A 23,698-nucleotide genomic window follows, 5' to 3' on the forward strand; every position below is an offset into this window, starting at 1 on the left:
ATTAGTCTAATTCGGTAGGTCACATTCATGAAAGGGAAGGGGATTGAAGTTACGACGTAAGGAACATATCCGATATCATTTGTGAAACGGTTATTTCATAACAGTCAACCAACTCGTGATGGCGTCCGTAAAATTTACAAAGGGACAGTTACTATCTAATATCTTTAAAATTTTAACTAGAAGAGAATATTGGAAAAACAAATATCGTGTTTAGGTTTAATTTGAGGTATGAGACTGCGATATTTGAACAGAGATTTTAAATTAAGTCAATCATATTTCTTACGTAATTTCATTACTCTAATCTTATTTTTCCACACATGAATACTATGTGAAATTGCCAATATATGCTTTATAGTAAAGCTTTACATGTTTATGACATCAATGTATCATCACAACTATCATGTCTTTATTTAAAGTCTCAGATTATGTCATTCAATTTTGAAAGAATTTTAGAATATTTCTATATTAGAAAATTTTTCATTCCATAATTTATTTTTACGTATTTTCATTTATGTCAGCGGTAACACGTTGAAAGGAATTAACGATAATGAAGTCAACATTTATTTAAAGCCTGAACAAATTTCGTCAAATAATGGCTCCTTCATTGCCGCACGTAAAGCAGAAAAGCTGATTGCAAACTAGTGACAGCTTAACACGCCTGCATATATTTGCGTCATATCAACGATATTCAATAAGCTTGCATTTAAGTTATGACCACGTCAGTAACTGTTTTTTCCACATAGTAATGAATTATAACAGTAAAGTCAAATATATTTTTGTATTAAATGCATATTAATGCCACGGATGGAACACCTTTTTAAAATTTTCCATTAACGGTTAATCTATTGTTAGTAGACATAAGAAGATGTGGTATGAGTTCAAATACGACAACTTTCCATCCAAGTCACAATTTGTAGAAATAAACCATTCGGGTCAAAGTACGGTCTTCAACACGGAGCGTGAGTCTTAGTAAACTCATATGAGAGATTTATTATGTAATTGTGGCTTAAGTCAAGTCTGGTTGACACGAAATGTTATGAATGTAGATGTTTTATAACTGATTTCAAACAGCGTGTTACTGATGATTTATATCTTAAGCAATGTCATTTTAGCTCACCTTGCCAAAAGTGCCCTACATGAGCTTATACCATCAATTGGTGTCCGTCGTTGTCCGTCGTCTGTCGTCGTCTGTCGTGGTAAATTATTTTTAAAATTCTTCTCCTCTGAAACAAATGGGCCAAATATCTAAAAAAAAAAAAAATTGAATAAATGTTCCTTAATGTATCTTTTTTATAATGTGTATCTGAAGTTTTGATTCATCGACAAACATGGCCACCATGGCTAAAATAGAACATAGGGGTCAAATGCAGTTTTAGGATTATATTTTAAAAACTAAATCTTTTAGAGAAAATCCACCATTTTCTACATTTGAAAATGCCTGTACCAAGTCAGGAATATGACAGTTCTTTTCCATTCGTTTTTGATGCGTTTTGTTATTTCATTTTGCCATGTGATTATGGACTTTCCGAATTGTTTTTCCTCTAAGTTCAGTATTTTTGTGATTTTACTTCTAACATGCATGCAAATGTTCAATTGGTCAAGATCTACCAGCCCTGAAATTTTCAGACGAATCGAACAACTCATGGTTTTCTTGCTGTCACTAAATTAGTAGTTTTAATAAAATGTTGCCTTTTTTTTATTATCTTGACCAAAATTGTCCTTTAACCTCCTAAGGAGTTATTTCCCTATAACGAAATTTTTTCACAATTTTTTCATCAATTTTTCTTATATTTAAAATTCTTCTCCTCTTAAACTACTGATCCAAATACCTTCGCCATGGTGAAAAACAGAACATAGGGGTCAAAGATTCGTAATTTTTTCATAATTATTTTTGTCAAAGGCTCTCCTGATGTATAAGTTAATGTTGATCATATCCGACCTTTTTATTGTTTTATCATTGAGATCTAATTTAAAGATCTTGGAAGAAAACAGATCAATCATTTCAAATTTGTTTCTTATGGGTGGTAAAATTAGGTATTTTGAATTATTGTGGCATTCTTTTTAAATCAGGAAAAACAAACAAATTTCAAACTAAGTATGAAAAAGTAAAATCACAAAAATACTAAACTCTTAGGAAAATTTAAAACGAAAAGTCAAATGGCAAAATTCAAAGCTCCAACAAATAAAACGAAAGGACAACAACTGTCATATTTCTGACGTGATACAGACATTTTCTTATGTAAGAAATAGGGGATTAAACCTTGTTTTTTAAATGATTAAACGCTTTTCCTTATAATATATATCATAATGTAGTTATTCATTCCGCATTGAACAATATTTCCTATTTGAATTTTAGCTGTAGAAGTGCCCCCTATGGATACAGTGGTAGAAGAATCTTCAGTCGTGTTGATGTCATGTTATTCCCAACAAGCCGTAAACGTTACCTGGTATAAAGATGCTGTGATCATAGCTGATACTATGAAATATGAGGTAAGTTGAAAATGAAAAACACAAGGACAGTGTTTTTATTGAACAAATTTAAATACAGTTTTCAATTGATATATTTAGTACTTAATATAGGGTAAAACCGAACCACTTCTGAACGTTCTCAGATAGGACGAGTGCTTGGTTTCCACAATTTGAATACACCTGTGAGATTAATCTTCAAACGCTACATTGTTTCTCAGGAATGAATAGTCATTTCTTTGGTTCATTTATTTTTACTTGGACGTTTTGGATCTTAACTTTTTCTAAAGACACTTTCTGAGAGAGGTATTTGGTTTTCTGTGTTTGTCAGGGCTGTTTTTCCATTAGTTGTTTTTATTTCTGGTCATAATACTGCCCCTTTTAATAGACTTCGGATTTGAATGCAATATTTTGTGAAAGGTATGTTAATTCTTATATTGACCACTCATACCATTAGTATATATTGAAATAAGTAATGCATATGCACAATAACTGCGTTTAAGTTACATTGTAAACAGTTACTGTCATTACCTATATGCTTGATATGCTGTAGTTCCGTTACACTATGCGTAAGGTAACAGTTCTCTTTTTTTAATTTTATTTTTGGTAAAGTGTGATTTTGTAATATACAAATCTATATGCAGAAAAAAATATTAGAATTTATTGGTGTATTAAATAAAGGCAACAATAGTATACCGCTGTTCAAACAACTAACACTTAGGGAAACACGTCAACTTTAAGAGGAAATGGGTATAATTTCCAAGTTTCAAAACACAACAAGGAAAATGAAGTTTTACGACGACCAGTATGCTTTACTATTATAAGTTGTTAGATATGTCAATAAATGAGAAAACACGTGTATCATTTTCTTCTTCTGCCTTTATTTGTCTAGTAATGTTATGTGCGTTTTTGGACTATGACGTTTTTTGGGGCTCGATATCTGTACATCTGACTACCCGGTGTTTGCCTTTATGTTTTTCGGACGCATCAAATGTTAATAGTGTGGGGTTTTTTTCATTTTGTGTACTCTCATAACTTTATTTCAATTTTTTTGGCAACTAATTCACCTTGAACTTTGAAATCTTGTTTTGATCCTATTGTATAGAAATATTGGTTTGTTTCCTTTTTTTCAGGAATTGTATCAAACATTTTTAAAAACAATGACTCCATAGTTTATAGTCACAAAAAAGTCTATATTATCATTTTAATAAAATAAGTGCGTTACGTCTGCTTCCAAACTGAATAATCAAAAATGAAAATACAATTTAGTTTCTGTCATAAACAGGACTGTACTTGTTGTTCTTCTTAACTAATATAACTTAATTGATATAATCTAGTCAATTGTTTATAATTGACTCACATTTTTGTTCATTCCAAAAAGGTTTGTATAAATACAAAGTTGTAACATACATCTTGTCATACATTTTGACAACGTGAGAATATTATACGTATCACTTGATTTTCCTCTTTAAATACTTTACTTCTAAATATCATTGCTCTCCATGCCTTGGCTTATGATACGTTTTTGCGAAATCTGTTTAATTCAGTTTCAGTTGTTACTTAGATGTGTATCCTATTAGAAGATTTACGACATTTTCAAAACTGCTCATCCCTCTATTTTATAACATTCTATATACAACTAATCTTACAATGCAAATTAAAGAGATGTCTAAACGACATATAACTTGATAGGTTTGCACATTTGTGAATTTTACCATAGCCTTTATTGCGCAGTGGAACCACAGTATAAAAGGCTACCCACGTAGTGCAAAAAACATCATTAATAAAAGAGCATATATATATATTGTTCGTGTCATTTTGCACCATAACATTAACACTTTCATCTGAATGTATTTGTTTTACGCTTTTAATCAATTTAAACGGTGTCTAGCTCTGTCTCTAAAAACCCTTTTTAACACATTACTACGAAGGCAGTGTTCTAATCAAATAATGATATGGGTGCCGTTTATCTCATATTTCATCATTAATAAATGTATATAATCAAACAAAATTAGTATATTTCATGAAAGCTGTTAAAATCGTGCTGGTATTTTTTAAAAGTACAGTCTCCTTTTCACTTCCTCGTGTTTATAGGTTTTATAATAGTTGACAAAATCTCGTTTTCTGAAAGGTCATCAAATCAAAACGCAACATTTGTCCCTTTTTCTTATTCCCCTTTGATTAGAATATATAACTACAAGTACTTACAAAAAACGTCATATAATTCATAATTTTCGTCACATAATTCATAAATCTATGTGCTTTCTTCTGTACTATTATTTGTCTGTTTGTCTTTTTATTTTAGACATGACGTTGTCAATTTAGTTTTAATCTATAAGTTTTTTTACTCTCCCTCTGGTATCTTTCGTCCCTCTTTCATAAAGATACAATCATTTTGCCCAGGAGAAATCTGTATAAAAGTTAAAGTAATTCTTTCACATATTATATTAAATGCAATAATGTGAATTCGACCTACGAGAATATTTCTGCAGATCATGTGAAGTCCTGGATTTTTATCCAACGAACTCCGAAATTATTTTCAATTTTACGATGAACTGTTTAAGATTAGAGTTTCATTTACGAGTCTTGTGTAGACGAGTCGCGCGTGCGACGAACAAGATTATACGTCTGAAAATCTTTTACGAGATTACATATATCACAGATGAATTTAAAACGTATTTAGAAATTTTCCACCTCCTCAAGCGAATTTCACCTTAGTGCGGTTGACTTCATCTTTTTGTATCCCTTTTGGTCGTATAGAGTATTCATATATCCTTGGCTTTAACTATTTGAGTTTGAACTTCCTGATGAAGATTTATTTTTAGTTAAGTGTGGAAATATGATAGACTTAATGTATCAAGAATATTCTGCCAGTTCATAAACACTGCCTCTTGGGCTGGGGTATTCAGGCAGAAGAATCGATGGTTAAGGAAAAACGCATGCTTCTGATTACCGTTACCACACTTGCTTCTAAAATAACTTTGATCAGATATTTTGCAAACAAATAATACATGTTTAACACTATTTATTTCTTTACAGTAAAATTGATCTAATTATTTAATCCGTCTAGACGTTTATATTTATCTGAGTAAAGGTGAATATCGATTGCATAGGATTAACTCTTCAGAATTCAGAAATGTCGTTAGGGGTTCATGTGCTGTTACAACATCTAGAGTTGTCAATAACTAATTCCATTACTGAGCCGCTTATGTATTCATTTTTTTATGCTTCTTCAATGCATTCAAGAATGGCATTGCTATAACGATTTAGGTGAGAAGACAACAATATTTCGGTCACGTAGGTAAGAGAGATATCACGCAACACTAGCAACACTTAGATCTTTGATTGATTTATTGGTAAACACTGTAAGCCACATCATCTCAAATACTTGATTATTTAAGATAGATTGTACTTTTATACCTATTGTTTACTCAAATATGGATCAATTGTTATCAAAGGTACCAGGCATATAAATAAATACGCCAGACGCGCGTTTCGTCTTTATAAGACTGGTCAGTGAAGTTCAGATAAAAATTGTTAGAAAGCCAAGCAAGTATCAAGTTGAAGAGCAATGAGGACCAACAATTCCAAAAATACGGCTAAGGTTATATATGCCTTGGATAAGAAAATCCTTAATTTTCGAATAATTTATACTTTTGCAAGTAGTAAATTTAAATACAACTCGAATTTTTCCTTATTTGAAAAAAAATCTATCTCTATTGCTTCGGTTTTTTTGTCTGACGTCTAATGCAATGTTTAATATCATCTTTATGTATTTCAAAAATATGTTAACGAAAATTATAACTCCAGTATTCCTCTTATTTGGTTAAAGTAAAAAGTTAGTATGCACCAAAGCCTCCAATTTCCATAGAGCAATGGTGTAACTTTACATCATCAGAAGTCGAACTAACTTTGAAAATCAGTTGAAAATGGCTTTAATCATCAGATCAATGCAAAGTACAAATGAAAAAAATACTGTACCTTCTTCTAAATAATCAATCAGTACAAATCCATCATTCAATAGATTTAGTGTAAAAAAAACGTCACTCTCAGTAATAGAACACATGACCTTGTTTTATGATAGTTGTTTTGTTACCAATTGTAACATATTTCTTGACAAAACCATGATTTCAACATATTTTGAACAAGTAGTTCATACTTATAGGGGTTGGTCTGTCTGTTCTTTTATTCGTCCTTTTTTCAGTTTTTGTATCGGCAACTTCACCTCGACTATTTGACAAAACTTTGTAAAAATTTCACCGAATCTTTCTGACATAATGTACTTTCGCATTTTTTCTTTCATTTCATTAGCTGGCTGATTTTGGGGAATTTACTTCGACACAAACTTTGTCATATCTGCACACTATTCTACATATTTACATTATGCTTCTGCTCATAAAAAGCTCAGAAATTAATGAAAATTATTTCAGAATCTTTGCCATATCATGTCAATGTGAACCTACTATATTGCTGTATTTTAGTCTGAATTATTTTTTTGACTTTCATTTATATGTGACATACTAATTCTTAATGCAATTAATGACAATAATATTTAAACAAAATGAAAACTGTTATATATTCAGATAAATAGAAACGTTTAGGAGCTGAAATGCTGACATCTAGGTTCTGTAATTTATTTTTTATATGAAACAAAAACGAAAGTAGAAAAAATACGCTTCATTCATCTAAAAAATGAGACTACGATACTTTGTATTGCTTACGTTTGAGTGAAATTATGTCAATAAATTTCTCATTCTGATTTTACATTTCCGAGGTATCCGTTCAAAACTATATCTTTTCCATATATCAGAGATTAAACTGCTTGAATCATGACTTTAATGATTGTTATTGCTCTGGTAGATTGTCTATTCAGTTGTCTTATTGTAGGCGGGAATGATGTACGTTTAATCAAAGTCTCTTCATTTTGGTTAAGAGTCAATTATTTGAAAGAAGGTGCACTCTTCTGGGATCAATCTAAATTAGATTTGAAACAGTGTTCACCGATAAATTTAATTCGGTTACGGGATAAATAAATCTATAAATAGATAAAATCAACACACATTGTTATTACTTGAATTATATCAAGTGAACTTTTTTCCCCAAAACAAAGCTGTCGAATCCTTAAAGGGGCACTAGCTACGAGATAAAAACAAAATCAATAAAAAAAAATTGTTTGGTTCAAAGAATCATTTTTAAAAGTGAAATAGTGAAATTATAATTCGCTTTTAGCAGTAGGTATGGTTCAGTTTTGTCAAAATAAGCTAAGAAACGTTGATGATGAACTATTCAGTTGTAAGTGAATAATTCGACATCATTGAATCCGTATTCATGTTAACTTCAATATAACCCCTTATGAAGAGATGGATAACTCATGAATTTTGCGTGTTATTTTATTCAAAGAACAAGAATGGTAACATTAAAGGTATAACAAAAAATAATCATTCTTTTACTGGTAAAAACGATGCTCAGTTTCAAAATAAATAGCTTTTCATAAAAGTAGTATTTATTAATAGGGGATTAATTAAGTAATCAAAAAACCAAAAAATATATAGAGGTCAATGTGCTTGTTTTCGAGATATTATCCATTGAACTTTTTTATTATTTCCAAAGGTGGTTTTGTTTTCTAAATTGTGACAAAAAATCTTTTCTCCAAAGTATAGATTATTCTAGACAGTTTGGACTATATAGTATTATCTATATAAAGTAAATTCAAAATTCAAACTTTTAACTTGACCTATTAAAATAAAGATGCATCACTCTTAAACGTCTATATTTCCTGAACAAAGAATAAAATGGACGTGTTTTGACTTTTGCTCTTCTTTATTGTAAATTTAGTAAGTAATACATTAATTTAAATTATATTGTTCTTTTCAAATACTGACAAAAGTACAATAAAGTTGAAGCGAGAACCAACAATTTAAACATCATTCGTGCTATTTTGCTAAGTTTATAGTAAGCACTGGTATCTAAATTCACAATTCTAGACATTGCAAGGCAACCATCATGCGATGGCACGATTCTACTTGTGTTTTATTGACTTCGTTTAGTAGACAATACACGGAAGCTCTTATTCAATCCATAAATGGTTATGTCTGGCCTTATAATTATGGTCGGTCATTCTCCTTTTTCAAATAAAAACAAACATAAAAGCACAGCGCAGTTTTTAAATTTATGATTTATACATTGGTAAAAAGTAAATCATAAAGATTAAAAAAAATAGAATAATGTATGAATAATATTTCTGTATTCTTGACTTAGTTTCGTCATGGAGGGGGGAAACAAATGATATAACGTTGATATTTGGTATGATAGGTATTAGCATTCCTGTACTCAGGTGTCGTGTTTTGATAATTTTTATTTCGTTTTCTGTAGACGAGTGATTGTATAAGTAGTACTTTCTTGGTCGTTTGTTATTTTTGAGTAACTCGTTATTTCTGTTTCTATGAGATCCTAAGGTTCTACCCATGCGTCATGCTACATTGTTTTTCTGTGTCCGAATAATAAATTTACAGCAGTTTCGTTCTAAAAACAGAACAGACTTAAAGCACTAATTGACCATTCAAAGGAATGGCTACTGGTAAACGTTTGTGTCCTATTTAACCATTTACGCTATTTATGTTATAATTACTGACAACAACAAAAAGTTATGCCAAATGCAAGTGACAAATTCTCGTAAATATTCATTGGATTAAGATTCTTTTTTGTCATGCAAATTCGGAAGACAAGATAAGCTACGAGATGACATTGTAGGGAATTATTAACAGTGAGTCTCTCTGAAAATAACTAAAGCTATCCATATTTTTACATCAATTGATGTATACAGTTTTGTACTGTTTGTTTTACAAATTTATTATGTATATACTTCAAGTAAACAAGGTATTCATTTAAAGTACTATGGTTAAAAGACATAGTTTAAACGTAAATAAAAATTCTGTTTAGAGAGAACTATTCACAGCAATTATGGCATTAAGAAATATGAAGAGGGAAATAATTGTTTATTTATCTGAAAATATAATAGCTGTATTATTTCCTATACAATTTGTAAGTTAATAAGACAGTACTTACCTTATCATAATTGTTCAATAGTCGCCATTTGAACCTTTGGATTTAGAAAGCATTTGTGAATTTTCCTCAACAATATTAATTTTCCCAGTATGAATTGTTTATATACAGATGGAATTATATTTCATAGGTGAATAGTTGAAGGAAACGTTCGTGTTTTGACATTAAAACAAGGTTTTGTTTATAATTTAAAGTTTAGATTGCATAAAAAAAAGAGTGATGAATTCACATTGAAACCCACAACGACCAGTTTCTCAAAGTACTGTGCTCACAAAATTTAATACTTGGAAATATAATTCAAGTACCAATTGAATTCAGTCTTCTAGGTGCAAAATTTACGTTGATGATTTTTTTCAAAACAAATTCTCTAATCGTAGTCCTGTTTAATGAGTTTAAGTTGTAGAAACAACTTTACAGTGTTTATTATTAAAAAAAGGTTTGTATTTAGTTTTGGATTTCAAATATTTTGGAGAGACATTTGTCGAAGTGCGCCTCTTTAGAAGTGAAATTTGTAACGTAAATGGCATTACTTCCACTCGGTCAATACCTCATCTACATATATGAACGTCCTCGAGAGTATCACCAGTCTTGTAAACAGTACTTTAGTACTGGCATAAAAATACGGATATTTTTATTTTGAGAAGTATAGATTATCGGGTTTTCTTCACATTGATATCGTGAAGTACCAGCCACGAGCCACACTGGCAACCATTTTGACGATTTTTACGAACGAGCTAAAAAATCAAATTTTGTCGAGCGGCTGATATTTTACGATATCTATAAGAATAAAGCCCGATTATCTGTTTATCCTTCTATTACTAGTCTTTTTCCTTCTTCCTAAGACAGTTTTACGCTTGACGAAAGCAAGCTTGATAAGTAAAGATTATCGAGTTTTCTACACATTGATATCGTAAAATATCAGCCGCTAGCCACAATGGGAACCTTTTTGGCGAGTGAGCGTAGCGAACGAGCTAAAAACAATCACATTTTGTCGAGCGGCTGATATTTTACGATATCTATACGAAGAAAGCATGATTATCTGTTTATCCTTCTATTACTGGTCTTTTTCCCTCTCTTTAGATAGTTTTACGCTTGACGAAAGCAAGCTTGATAACGTCTCCTCTCGCATTGTGACGTCGCTGATAACTTCTCTCACATTGTGACGTCGCTCATAATGCCTGGTCTCGTTTTGGAGTCTTGAAACGAGAATTACTGAGGTCATATAGGCGTACGGAAGGCCGATAAATGCTGTTATAACGGTCTTTGCAATTATTGTAAAGTAAGTAATGTATTTCCCGCATCTATAGCTCTGAATTGTGTCCGTCTTTAGTTTTACTTTGGTCCTTTTTTGTGTTTTGTCTTTTCAGCTTTTCAACGTTAGTATTCTGTTTTTCTTCTTTTTTTCTTATGTAAAAGTTTCCTATCTTAGGAGCATTATGTTTGTATTACAAATATTCTATCCACCTGTCTGATAGCAAAAGCATCATACAAACACCGTGTCTTTCGTTAGTTTCAACAACATGTCATAGTTCACTCGATTGCTTTAAAGTTGTTCTCCTTTTTTACAATTGCATTTCTAGGCTTTAATTTCCTATTATTTTGACAATTTTCACAGAATTAAATGTCAGTGGGTTTCAAGCACTTTCTCGAAATTAACATTATTTTGAATCAATAATCCAAAAGTACGATAATTAAGTAAAATACATTTTACTGTTCTTTAATTATATATTTAGTGTCAATAGAAACGCAACCCTCACCTGTAATTCCAAACATATCCAAATTCAAACCGACATTTTAATTTTTGAAATGGACCAATCGTTTTATGGTTAATTTTTTAATGATTGGGTCACCGAACATTCACGAATTTAGAGAATTTTTTTTTCAATTGCAGATTAAAAACGTTTCATTCTTTTAAACAATGACTTAAGTTTACACTTTGAATGTACAATTCATGCATTAGGGAACCACTGTTGTAAAATTAATTGCCAAGTAATGAAGATCAACTTCTTCCTTTGCACTTGGTAAGAGACATAAAACCACGCATGCATGTCTCTGATATGGTCAAGTATGATGAATTCTGGAAGATTTTTGTTGTTTTAAAATCAAACCTTATACGAATTTTTAGGATGCAAAGGTGATGAGAATATGATGTGTTGCGTTCCGATCGGTATTTAGCATAAACAATTCCATTTACATTGTTTCACAAGTTAAAGCATCACCGCACTTAATGTTCGAAGGACAATTGATTGAAAACTTGTGGCAGTTTGTCACGACTTCTTAATAAGTTGTACATGTATTATCAAGGTAATGTCAACGAAGCCTTCGAAAATTAAGACATGCCTGACTTAATGTGTTTTTATACAGGAAATCTAATTATGTTGTTAGTCCTACGAACAACAAATTTCCAAATGATTTCTAAAAAATATTCCGTAGAGATTATGCACTGTGAATGTAATAATTAAGTGAGATGTTGAAAGACGTAGCCTTTATTTCCGTCTTGCGCATGTTCTTTCATGTCCTTAATGTACTAGTATTTGTTATCGCTGTAGGCGTACTCTTTGCATTTTAGTCTTGGAAAACAAGGTAAATTTTATAATGTCCTTTTTTTCTATTTTGAAGTAGCTTTTTTTGTATTGTGATTGTTCTTAGATTAGAGTTTTCTCTTTAATAGATACTTTGTCTTTTTGTGTTAGTGTTTTTTTACTAAGTATACTTCAGGGCTGGTCTGTTAAGTTAAGTCCGGTCGATGTATTGTTATGCTATTCCACCAATATTCAAGTGTGTGGAGAAATTTGAGAGCGCAGTGACATGTTAGTTCTTCCATATTCTTTATATACATGTTCTATGAATCTGTGGTTTTCTAAGGTTACCATCTGTCTTTATAGTGTTAGAATTTCCGAATGTATTGGCTTGAATTAAACTGCTTGTTTCTGTTGTATCGTTATATTTTGTAATCCTGTGTCATTTATCGCTTACTATATGGTACGCATTTTGCTCATGTCAAAAACTTATGGTGACCTGTTTCTGTTTAAAACCCTATCTTTGGAATAATATTTTCGCATTGACAATCATCGCGTTTCTCCTTGTGTTCAATATCATCTAGCATAGGTTACTAATTCATATTTATAACGATCAACTAAAAATTATAATGCAAAGAGAGATTAGATAGACATTTGACACTAAATGTATTTCGTCGCATGTTTCTTACACTAAACGATAACGAATATTTTTTCTCTCTTACGCATTTTTCAATATGAATAATTAAGAGGTAGTGGGTAACATTAACGTTGTATTAAGTCAAGTGAGTTCAGAGGATAAATGTCATTAATATGTTTAGTGATTGTTCATTAACAAAAACATCTATTGGATATTGTCCTTACTCTGGCCTTGACGCAATGTTTACGGTTTTTTAATAGTGCAGTGATGCTTAAAAACAATATTAATGGCACTATAATAGTGTTAAAATAGAGTTATGTTATTTTAGTTACACATGAAAGGCATGATTTAAATTGAATTCTTAAATATTATTCATAACCAATCGGAAGCAATCGTGTGCGAGAGATCACTATGTTTTCATCAGTACGGAGGTGACAAAATATATGATTTTACTTTGAATGTTCTTCAATATGTTTTTTTTTGCTAATGATAAACGAATTAAAAATTACAACACTACCATGTTAAAGAAGAGTTTACCAGAGGGACGAAAGATACCGGTGATACATTCAAATTTATTGATCGAAAATAAACTGACAACGCCATGGCTATAAAGATAAAAGACGAACAGGCAGATACTAGTACACAAGACACAACTTAGAAATCTATTGACTAAGCAACACAAATCCCACCAAATAAGTGGTGTAATCTCGGATGCTCTGGAACGATGAGCAGATCCTGCTCCAAATGTGCCGCCCGTCGTTTTGCTTCTGTTATTAGAAACCCGGTAATTAGTCTTATTCGACAGGTCTAATTACGTCCGGTTGCCTATACTTATAATTAAGAATGTAATCGAAGAATATGTCAGAGAGGCAACAAACCGACCAACGAGCAGAAAACAGTTAAATGCCAACAATAGGTCTTCTAAGTATAGAAAATCCCGCACCATCAAAAATGTATACATTTACTAGTTTTGCTTACATCAACTTTATTTTAATTTGGGTGAATATTTGCTTATTTGGCAATTATGCCACTTATTTTTTTTCGTGTTTACAAACAATATTCAATATTAAATAAACAGTTTAAAACTCAGTCTTGACAAACACCTGAGAAAGATTTTTATCCTTTTTTCAAAATTTAGAAAATTAATCAAATTAATGTATCGGTTCCTTTCTCCTTATTGCTTGGAATAGCTTGGGTTTTTTTTTTTTTTTTTTTTTAAACAGAAATGTTTTCATTTCTAATATTTTCCAATTATGTAATTTCCCGGCTTTTTCATGAGGAAGTGAACATTGTAATTTCCGTGGTATTGCATAAACTGAAATTGATTATTGCTTAATTCATGTTTGCAATTACTATATAAACATGTTTTTGAAAAAGAACATAAAAGGTAAATGATGGTGTTTATTCCAAATCAGGATTAATTAACAGTCTTCTATTCAAAATACTTCCTGAAACAAGTTAAAAAAAGCTTTACAGTTTTTATTTTAAAAAATCATAATTGTTCCATCTCGTTTGTACAATGAACGATAGATAATAAATGCTATAAATTCGATATTTTCATGCAATACAAATTAGTATCATCAAAACACAACATAACAGAACTTAATAGACTATTCATTTAATGAATTGATTAATTGATTGATTAATTTATTTCATTAATTGGTTGATTAATTTATTTCATTAACTGATCGATTGATTGATTGATTGATTAATAATACCCCCATACAAGGGGTGTGGTTTTAAGAGAACCTATATTGGAGTTTTTTTTTTATCAAGTTATCAATAAGTTTTCAAATTTTAAGATATCTTATCTCATGACCTGATTATTAAAATTGGTGCAAAGTTTCTCAATGCTAACTGTATTTAAATATTCTGTACCAAATTTGAAAGTCTTATTCTTGATTCTTTTGATAATTTTTTTTAAAAGATCAATTGAATTTGCCAAGGATAAATCTAGATATTCACTATTTTGTTTTCGTTTAAGAAATGAATTAATACACTTCGTGATCATTTATTATTTACATCAAAAAAGTAGTATTCATGTGTTGGGAAATATCAGCACTTGTAATAAAATATTTCTGACAATGCAATCGTATAAATTGTAATTACTGAATTGAAGGTCGTAGTTATATGAACAAGAAAAAACAATTTCATTAAAGTAAGTTTCAAAATTAGATTTCAATTTTAGTAATCCCCAATATTTAAAAAAAAGTAGGAAACCATTTCTGTGTTCTTAACATATTCTTTGTTCTTCCAAATTTCATTATGAAATAGTAAGGCAGCAACCATTTAATTTTCGGAAAGGGGTGGGAACTATGGATTTTTTTAAGAAAAAAAATGTTTGTTTTCAGTATTTTGGATAAGAAAATCCTTAGTATTTCGAATAATTCATACTTTTGCAAACAGTAAATTTATAAAAATGACCATATGATTGATATACAACACCGAAGTGTTAACTATTGGGCTGGTGATATCTTCATGGGCGAAACGTCCAACAGCAGTGGCATCGACACAATGGTGTAAATAACTATCAAAGGTATTTAGCTTATAATTTAATACTCCAGACGCGTGTTATTTCAGCTTTCCAATTGTGAACTTTCCAATTCTAAGTAGCAACATTCCAGCAGCACCTGCATACGGAGTATATATCTCCCAATTGATACGATATTCACGTGCTTGCATTTCCTATCATGATTTTCTTGATAGAGGGTTGCTGGTCACAAGGAAGCTATTAAACCAAGAGTTCCAAATGGTGAAGTTGAAATCATCCCTTCGTAAATTTTACGGACGCCATCACAAGTTGGTTGACCGTTATGGAATAACTGTTTCACAAATGATATCGGATATGTTTCTTACGTCGTAACTACAATCCCCTTCCCTTCATGAATGTGACCTACCGAATTAGACTATTTATCGGATTTGTAATAACATGAGCAACACGACGGGTGACACATGTGGAGCAGGATCCGCTTACCCTTCCGGAGCACCTGATATCACCCCTAGTTTTTGGTGGGGTTCGTGTTGTTTATTCTTTAGTTTTCTTTGTTGTGTCATGTGTACTATTGTTTTTCTGTTTGTCTTTTTCATTTTTAGCCATGGCGTTGTCAGTTTGTTTTAGATTTATGAGTTTAACTGTCCCTTTGGTATCTTTCGTCCCTCTTTTATGTCTATATATGACTCATCAGTGACGCTGAAATAAAAAAAAACAATAACGCTTAACAAGAACACAATTGAAGAGTATTGATGACCCAATTCCAAAAGTTGTGACAAATACGGCTAAAATTATATGTGCCTGGGATAAGAAAATCCTTTGTTTTCCGAATAATTCATACTTTTGCTAACAGTAAATTTATAAAGAAAAATATATAATTGATATTCATGTCAACATTGAAGAGCTGACATAAAAAAAAAAAAAGAAGAAGAACTAGATGTAACTACCAAAATATTCGGAGGTCATCGCGTTGCAAGTTTGGCTGTGTTTTTACAATCACCTAAACCTTGAATTAGAAATCTGAATATGTCATCAGAACCTGAAGTTCACTGTATTTGTAGAATATTGTAATGGTGCGTGTCAAATTGTTATACTTTAATAATATTGAAAATAGTTGGAAAGGTTAATATGTTTTCGTAATCCTTTTAATCATTTCACATTTTGAAGTCTTTTCTAAGAAGAACATTTTTCACTTTCACGTATGTTTAATAATACGCAAGTTCGATTATTGACTTGGAAGACCGGTACAAGGTAGTATTAAACTGTTTAATGTATTGATGTGATAAACTCTGTGTGTAGCTAACAAAGTGAAAAGAAGGATATCCGTGACTAGATTTTTAGATTCATACATGAAAATAAGTCCGGTACTTATATTTCAAATCAAGTAATTGAAGATTCAATTTCGATTACATTTTCATGTCTAAGGCTAGAAATTGGTTATACTTAGTCTGACGTCCAACGACTGTTTTGTCCGACAATTTGGGACCATAGAACGTTTGCAGTGGTTCAAATGTATATACAAATTGAAAAAAGCAACATAACAAACAAAGTATATATCTGTAAATGACAAATACAAGAAAAGTATTCAACGTATTTACCTACATTTTGATTTTTTCCAAATTCCAACCTGAAACTTATTTTTACAATGTGTACCTTTAAAGTTTGCTTAATTGATAGGCGTTGTCAATGGGGTTCTGGTACCCCACCCTTTCCATATAATTTAGATCTGAAAAATGTATACCTTTTCAAATATTGCGTAGGTTAAATTGTAACATTTTCCCATATTGGTAGGAGTTCGTGTGGTGTGTTGGAAAAGTGTAATATGTAAGGCTCGAATTGTCTGTGTAATGTTAACTTACGGCGAGGGATTTTCATATACAAGTATTAGGAACTTTATCGACATAATAATATAAATCTAATAGTTTTCCCCACCTTTTCCCATATTTTCAAGTTGGAAAAAGTTACATATTACAATTACAGAGGTACGTCCTTTCACCTTGTATAAAGATGATGCCTACCAACAACCCACCCCACCCCGCCCCCATTATCTAGTGGGTATAGTTCATTGAAAGAGAAATAAATAATGGTTTCAAAGTCCTATAGATTGATTGATTCATTACGTTACCTCATCACCAAAATACTATATCGCTGTGAATAAAGTCAGCTAGACACAACAGGTACTGATAAAGTTTCATTATGCACTTTTAGCAATATCGACATGCATCTCTGGCCTTTGTAAGTCTTATATTATTTTAATTTAAGTTTCTTGTGTACAATTCGGAAATTAGTATGACGTTCATTATCACTGATCTAGTATATATTTGTTTAGGGGTCAGCTGAAGGACGCGTCCGGGTGCGGGAATTTCTCGCTACATTGAAGACCTGTTGGTGACCTTCTGCTGTTATTTTTTTCATTTGGTCGGGTTGTTGTCTCTTTGACACATTCCCCATTTCCATTCTCAATTTTATTGTATACTCCGTGTTGAATGCAGTACCGTGACCTATAATGGTTTACTTTCATAAATTGTTACTTGGTTGGTGAGTAGTCTAATTGGCACTCATACCACATCCTCCCATATCTATTTATATCCATTTGATAGTCAATGATTTAAAATAAGAAAATACCTACTGATATTCAAATTAAGTTTTAAATGTTCTAGTTTTATGCAAAAGATCGCTTGTTTATGAACATTTCCCGTTGAGAATTGCGTATCATAAAAACACGAATAAATCGTACACAAAGGCCATTCACTTTTTAAAATATAATAGTTTTGAAGAAGTTTAGCTTTATGCATTATCAATTATGAAATGTCTTCCTGGTTAAAAGATAACTTGTATGATACTTATTTGGTTAAGTGCTGATTTTTTTTTATCACACATCAATTTGTATGACTTCAAATAATTCTGCAATTAATTTACAGTACTAGAAAATAAAGGACTTTGACTATCCATCCATTGTACACACACTAGTATATTCACAGCAAAACCAATAATACTTTTTTTAAATACAGAGAAGTGAGTTGTACCAAGATCACTGTTTTCCAGGAAACTTTATTCGACTTTTGTAATAATGGTACTTTCTATGGAAAATTTTATTGTGGACGATACCTATTTCATATTGAAGAATTTTCATGATCACACTCCTACAGGTTTCATGTTTTTGCAATTAATGGTTAACCAAAAGACTTGATTGTAATACGTACATAAGAAAATACATATAATGTCTTGCAATAATATGCACCATAACATGACGCTTCTTGAAATTACAGTGTTTTTTCTCTCTGAAATTGAAAAATGGCGTTATAGGGAAACATAATGATTCATAGATCAAAATTTGTGTGAATTAATTACATTTTTGTTAAATGTTTTTGAAATATATTCACCAAAGTTGGAACTTGTAATGTTTGTCAATATAGATAATCAAATTTTAAGATATATTATCTCATGATCTGATTATTAGAATTGGTGCCAAGGTTCTCCATGCTAACTGTATTTAAAAATTCCTTACCAAATTAGAAAAACTTTCTGAATTTTTTCTTTAATTTTTCAAAGATAAATTGAATTTGCCTTAGATTTATTTAGATATTTTAAACTATTATGTTTACGTTTAAGCAATGAATTAGTTATTCATAAACACTTCGTGATCATTTATTATTTATATAAAAAGTAGCATGCATTCGTTGTAAAATATCAGCACCTATAGTAAATAAATGAAGATTTCAGATAATGCAAGCGTATAAATTGCAATTACTGATTTAAAGGTCGTAGTTATTTGAATAAAAACCAGATGCTCCGCAAGGCGCAGTTTTTACGACCGCAGAGATCGAACCCTAAAAAGCTTGGGTAAGTATCGACAGACCATTCAAGCTTGATACAGCTCTAAATTTAGATTGTGATTAAATAGTTGACACAGCATACATGTAGGTGTATGACACAGAATGAAAGTGGTCTAATGAATTCACTATGCTGTTGAACAATTTATTCTTTTTTCTTTTTGAAATCTGAAAATTATATCAATTCAAATTTCTAATCGAGTTTGCAACAATAACTACTCATTTGAATACATCATAAAGTATTAAATTATAAAGTGTTATACAGTCAGAATTAAAATTAATATTAATTAATAGTTACTTCTAAAAACATAAATGGGGAATGTGTCCAAAGGGACACAGATAATACCCTGGTAGCATATAACGTTATAAAGGGACATTTCAAGAACTGTAAAAGTGAAACAGCCAAAAATGAACTTAAACAGAGTTTAGAGGTAATAAGCATTATATACACAATTCATTGAAATAAGTTGAGACAAACTTAAGTTAAGAGAACAGAAACGAAAGAAATCTTCAATTTTCCCACTTGTAAAGGGGCATAACCCTAAAATGATAATCAAAGTGCTTGTAATCACTGAATTGTAAAGTTTGCTTTAATTTATCAGTTGGTAGTAATTAGTTATCAAAGGTACCAGGATTATAATTTAGTACGCCAGACGCGCTTTTCATTTAAATAATAGTAAAAGTGAATATTGCATTGTATATTGTATAATATAGCATTGATTTAAGTTGCTTCAACTATTATTCTGAACAAACAAAGATAACTCAAATTTACAAAGAAGATTTCATTAAGCATTAGTCTTAGGTAATTCAACAACCATATTGGACAAAGAAAGATAACTCCAATTTATTGTCTTGAAACTATATAATTGTCTGGTTTTTTTTCCTTTTTGGACCCCTTGTTGGCCCTTTATTCCTAGACTGTTTGCCCCGTAACCCTCAAAATATATCCCAACCTTCTACTTATGGTATTAAACATTGTAGTACAATTTCAGATCAATTGAAATACTTATGCATAGCTTATTGTCCTGACACTAGATAAATGCTTGTTGTGGGCCTCCAATTCCTAAACCTTTGGGACCATAATCCCCAAAATCAATCAAAAACTTCCTTTTGTGGTTATAAACATTATTTTAGAATTGTATTGATATCTTTGGTAGCAATACACAGTTAGAAGTTTAGTTTCGCATTATGGCCCCTGTGAATTTTTTAAATATGAAAGTTTTTGTACAATAAAATTGATTTTTAGATAATTGAAGAATAATATAGCCTTCTTAGTGGGTTTATATGAACATTTAGATTGATTTTAACATGTTTTACAGGCCATTTGTATGATTGACAGTCCGTATTTTCCTATCCGTACCGTTCATAGGTCCATAAATTATTGTAGTGTTTATCAACAAAGATTTTGCGCTCGATCTTTTCAATTCAATTTTAGGGAAAAACGAGCAGAAAGGCATATGATTTTTTTTTTTTGGACCACTTGATAGATATAAACCTATGGATTCAGGAAAGGTATCACTGTAATTCATTGAAATTTTCCTTTAGACCAAATTTTGGAGACTTTTGTGACATGTTCACCCCTTTTTTTGCTATATTTTGTATCTAAAAAATGCAGATTGTTGCCATGGTTACACCCAAAAGGGATTATTTTTCACCCTTATGATTATTAGAAATACAATCTATGGAAGATTTTCTTTCTACAAGTATATACATGCATAACACACATATAAAGTCTTCTTTGTTAGACAGGAGGGAAAGAGGGTGTTTAAAAATTATGAGTGTCAATTTTAAGTTTTTTTCCTGTGTATTGCTACCTTATGGCATTTGAGAAAGCAAATAATTGCTTTTTTTTAGACAAACATACCATAAAACTATTGATATTTATGTTATAGATACAATTCTAAGGGAGAAACAACCTTTAGTATGACAATAAAGGTTAGTTTTGTTGTTGATTGTCCTTAGCAACCAATATAGACATTTTGACACAAAGACTTGGTTCCGTTATAAATTGATACTTTATTGGCTACCTCTTGGAAAAGGAGATTGCGCGTTATGTAGAAACCTTAGAAGGGAACACTTTATATATTTTCATGCGACTAAATCAAATTTATTATTTTAGCAAGTATAAAGTCACAATTTAGCATGAATTAAGCCTAATTTTTTTCCCGCTGTTATAAATAAATTCAGTATTTACTAAATTTTAACCAAGGCTTTGGTATGGTAATACACAACAAAATTGACATTCTAGAGCTTTAAAATAGCTTAACTTGTAAAAATTGTCTACTGTTAAGGTTAATTTTAGTTTTTAAACAAGAAAAGACAGGGTTAGAAGGTATAGTTTTAGAAAATTGACTAAAAAAGGAGAAAATGCACTTTGACATGGCATGTTTCATAAAATCACTTTTTTGTTGCATTTCAGTGTCAACTGCTAACCTTCATAAAATATTTATTTCTGAACCGATTTTCAAAACTAGCAGGCGAAAATGCTCGTTTTAACTAGTAGAAAACAGAAATCCATTTAAAGTGGAATTGGGGGAAAAAATGTTAATCCTTAAGGTAGCAATACACAGTTAGATGTTTAGTTTTGCATTATGGCCCCTGTGAATTTTTTAAATATGAAAGTTTTTGTACAATAAAATAGATTTTTTAGATAAATGAAGAATAATATAGCCTTCTTAGTGGGTTTATATGAACATTTAGATTGATTTTAACATGTTTTACAGGCCATTTGTATGATTGACAGTCCGTATTTTCCTATCCGTACCGTTCATAGGTCCATAAATTATTGTAGTGTTTATCAACAAAGATTTTGCGCTCGATCTTTTCAATTCAATTTTAGGGGAAAACGAGCAGGAAGGCATATGATTTTTTTGGACCACTTGATAGATATAAACCTATGGATTCAGGAAAGGTATCACTGTAATTCATTGAAATTTTCCTTTAGACCAAATTTTGGAGACTTTTGTGACATGTTCACCCCCCTTTTTTGCTATATTTTGTATCTAAAAAATGCAGATTGTTGCCATGGTTAGACCCAAAAGGGATTATTTTTCACTCTTATGACCATTAGAAATCAAATCTATGGAAAATTTTCTTTCTACAAGTATATACATGCATAACAAACATATAAAGTCTTCTTTGATAGACAGGAGGGGAAAGAGGGTGTTTAAAAATTATGAGTGTCAATTTTAAGTTTTTTTCCTAACTGTGTATTGCTACCTTTTCATTTATACCAAAGTTATTATCCGGAAACCCTCCGTCTTCGGACGACGCTGACGACGACGACTCCGCCGCCGACGACGACGACGTGATATCAATGTACGACAACAAAAATGTTTGCGGTCGTTTAAAAATCATTAAAGTACGTTTTAAAATTTCAAATTTAGTAATCCCCAATATTTAGAAAAGCATTAAACTATTTCTGTGTTCTTTTTATGTCATTTGATCTTCCAAATACCTTTATGAAATAGTAAATATAATTATTGTTTAGAATAGAAGTATAGTAAGACATATTTCAATTGAACATTTCGTATTTTTGACGACCTTGCCTTTTTCAACATCCTCTATATGTATGAATTGTTATTTTGAGCCTTACTCGCCTTAACAAGTGATAACTTTACTAGCATTGCTGTTTGCTAACTTAAATCGCCTTACCAATTGCTAACTTGGCTTGACCTAATAATGATATCGTGCAATCAACTCTGTTAACTGTTTATCTGAAAATATGAAGTCATATGTTGAATATTCTACGATTGCATGTTATCATTATTGAAAATAATTGGAATGCTAAATACATTATTATAATCTTTTTAACCATGTTAAAAGTCTCTTCTGAGAAGAATATATTTCACCTTAAAGTATACTTAATATTTTGCCAATGGGATTAGTGAATTTGAAGATCGGTAAAAGATAGGATTAAACTGTTTAATTTACTGTGTCAGTAGCTAACAACATGAAAAGAAGGACTCCCGTGACTTAGTTTTGAGACACATTCATTAAAAATCATTCTTGTATTGCATATCAAATATTTGAAGATTCAATTTGGGTTACATGTTCAAATTGTATAATGTACGATTGAAGGTAGATGCACTGTTTCGTTTTGATAAAACTATTTGCAATGATTTAAATGTATATATTAATTGAAAAAAGCAACATAACAAATACATTATAGGTTAATGACAAATACAATGAAAAGTAGTAATCTGCTTTTCCTGCATTTTGTAATTCGCCAAAACTGAGCAATTTATTTTTATAATATGAACCTAAAAGCTAACGTTAATACATGAGAGTATCACCAACCGAGTAGTCAGCACTTCTGTGCTGGCATGAATTGTCATTGATATGGTAATACTTATAAATTAACTATTACAAAACTTTTGAATTTTTCAAATAGTTTAGGCTTTTCTATCTCAGGAATATATAATCTCTGCTGTTTTTGGCAAATATGTTAGGAATTTTGGTCCTCAATGCTCTTCAACTTCGTTCTTTATTTGGCTTTTAACTATTTTTTAATCGAGCGTCACTGATGAGTCTTTTGTAGAGGAAATGCGCGTATGGCGTAAATACAAAATTTAATCCATGTACTTAGGATGAGTTTATTAATAGGTATTGAAAACGTAAGTTATCAAATAATGAATTATGCAAATTATATGGAAATGACATATTTTTAAAACGGTACAAATAAAAATTT

General features: G+C 30.8%; 1 protein-coding gene across 2 annotated transcripts in view; it reads left to right on the forward strand.

Annotated features, from left to right (window-relative positions):
* LOC134717366 (mannan-binding lectin serine protease 2-like) overlaps nucleotides 1-23,698 on the forward strand; it is a 111,658-nt gene that overhangs the window by 77,738 nt on the left and 10,222 nt on the right. For both annotated transcript variants that reach the window (XM_063579978.1, XM_063579979.1), the window contains exon 13: nucleotides 2,357-2,490. In XM_063579978.1, the coding sequence (XP_063436048.1) occupies nucleotides 2,357-2,490 (134 nt within the window). The remainder of the gene's footprint in view (nucleotides 1-2,356; nucleotides 2,491-23,698) is intronic.

The sequence above is a fragment of the Mytilus trossulus genome, chromosome 1 (genome assembly GCF_036588685.1).
Source record: "Mytilus trossulus isolate FHL-02 chromosome 1, PNRI_Mtr1.1.1.hap1, whole genome shotgun sequence".
Taxonomy (NCBI): domain Eukaryota; kingdom Metazoa; phylum Mollusca; class Bivalvia; order Mytilida; family Mytilidae; genus Mytilus; species Mytilus trossulus.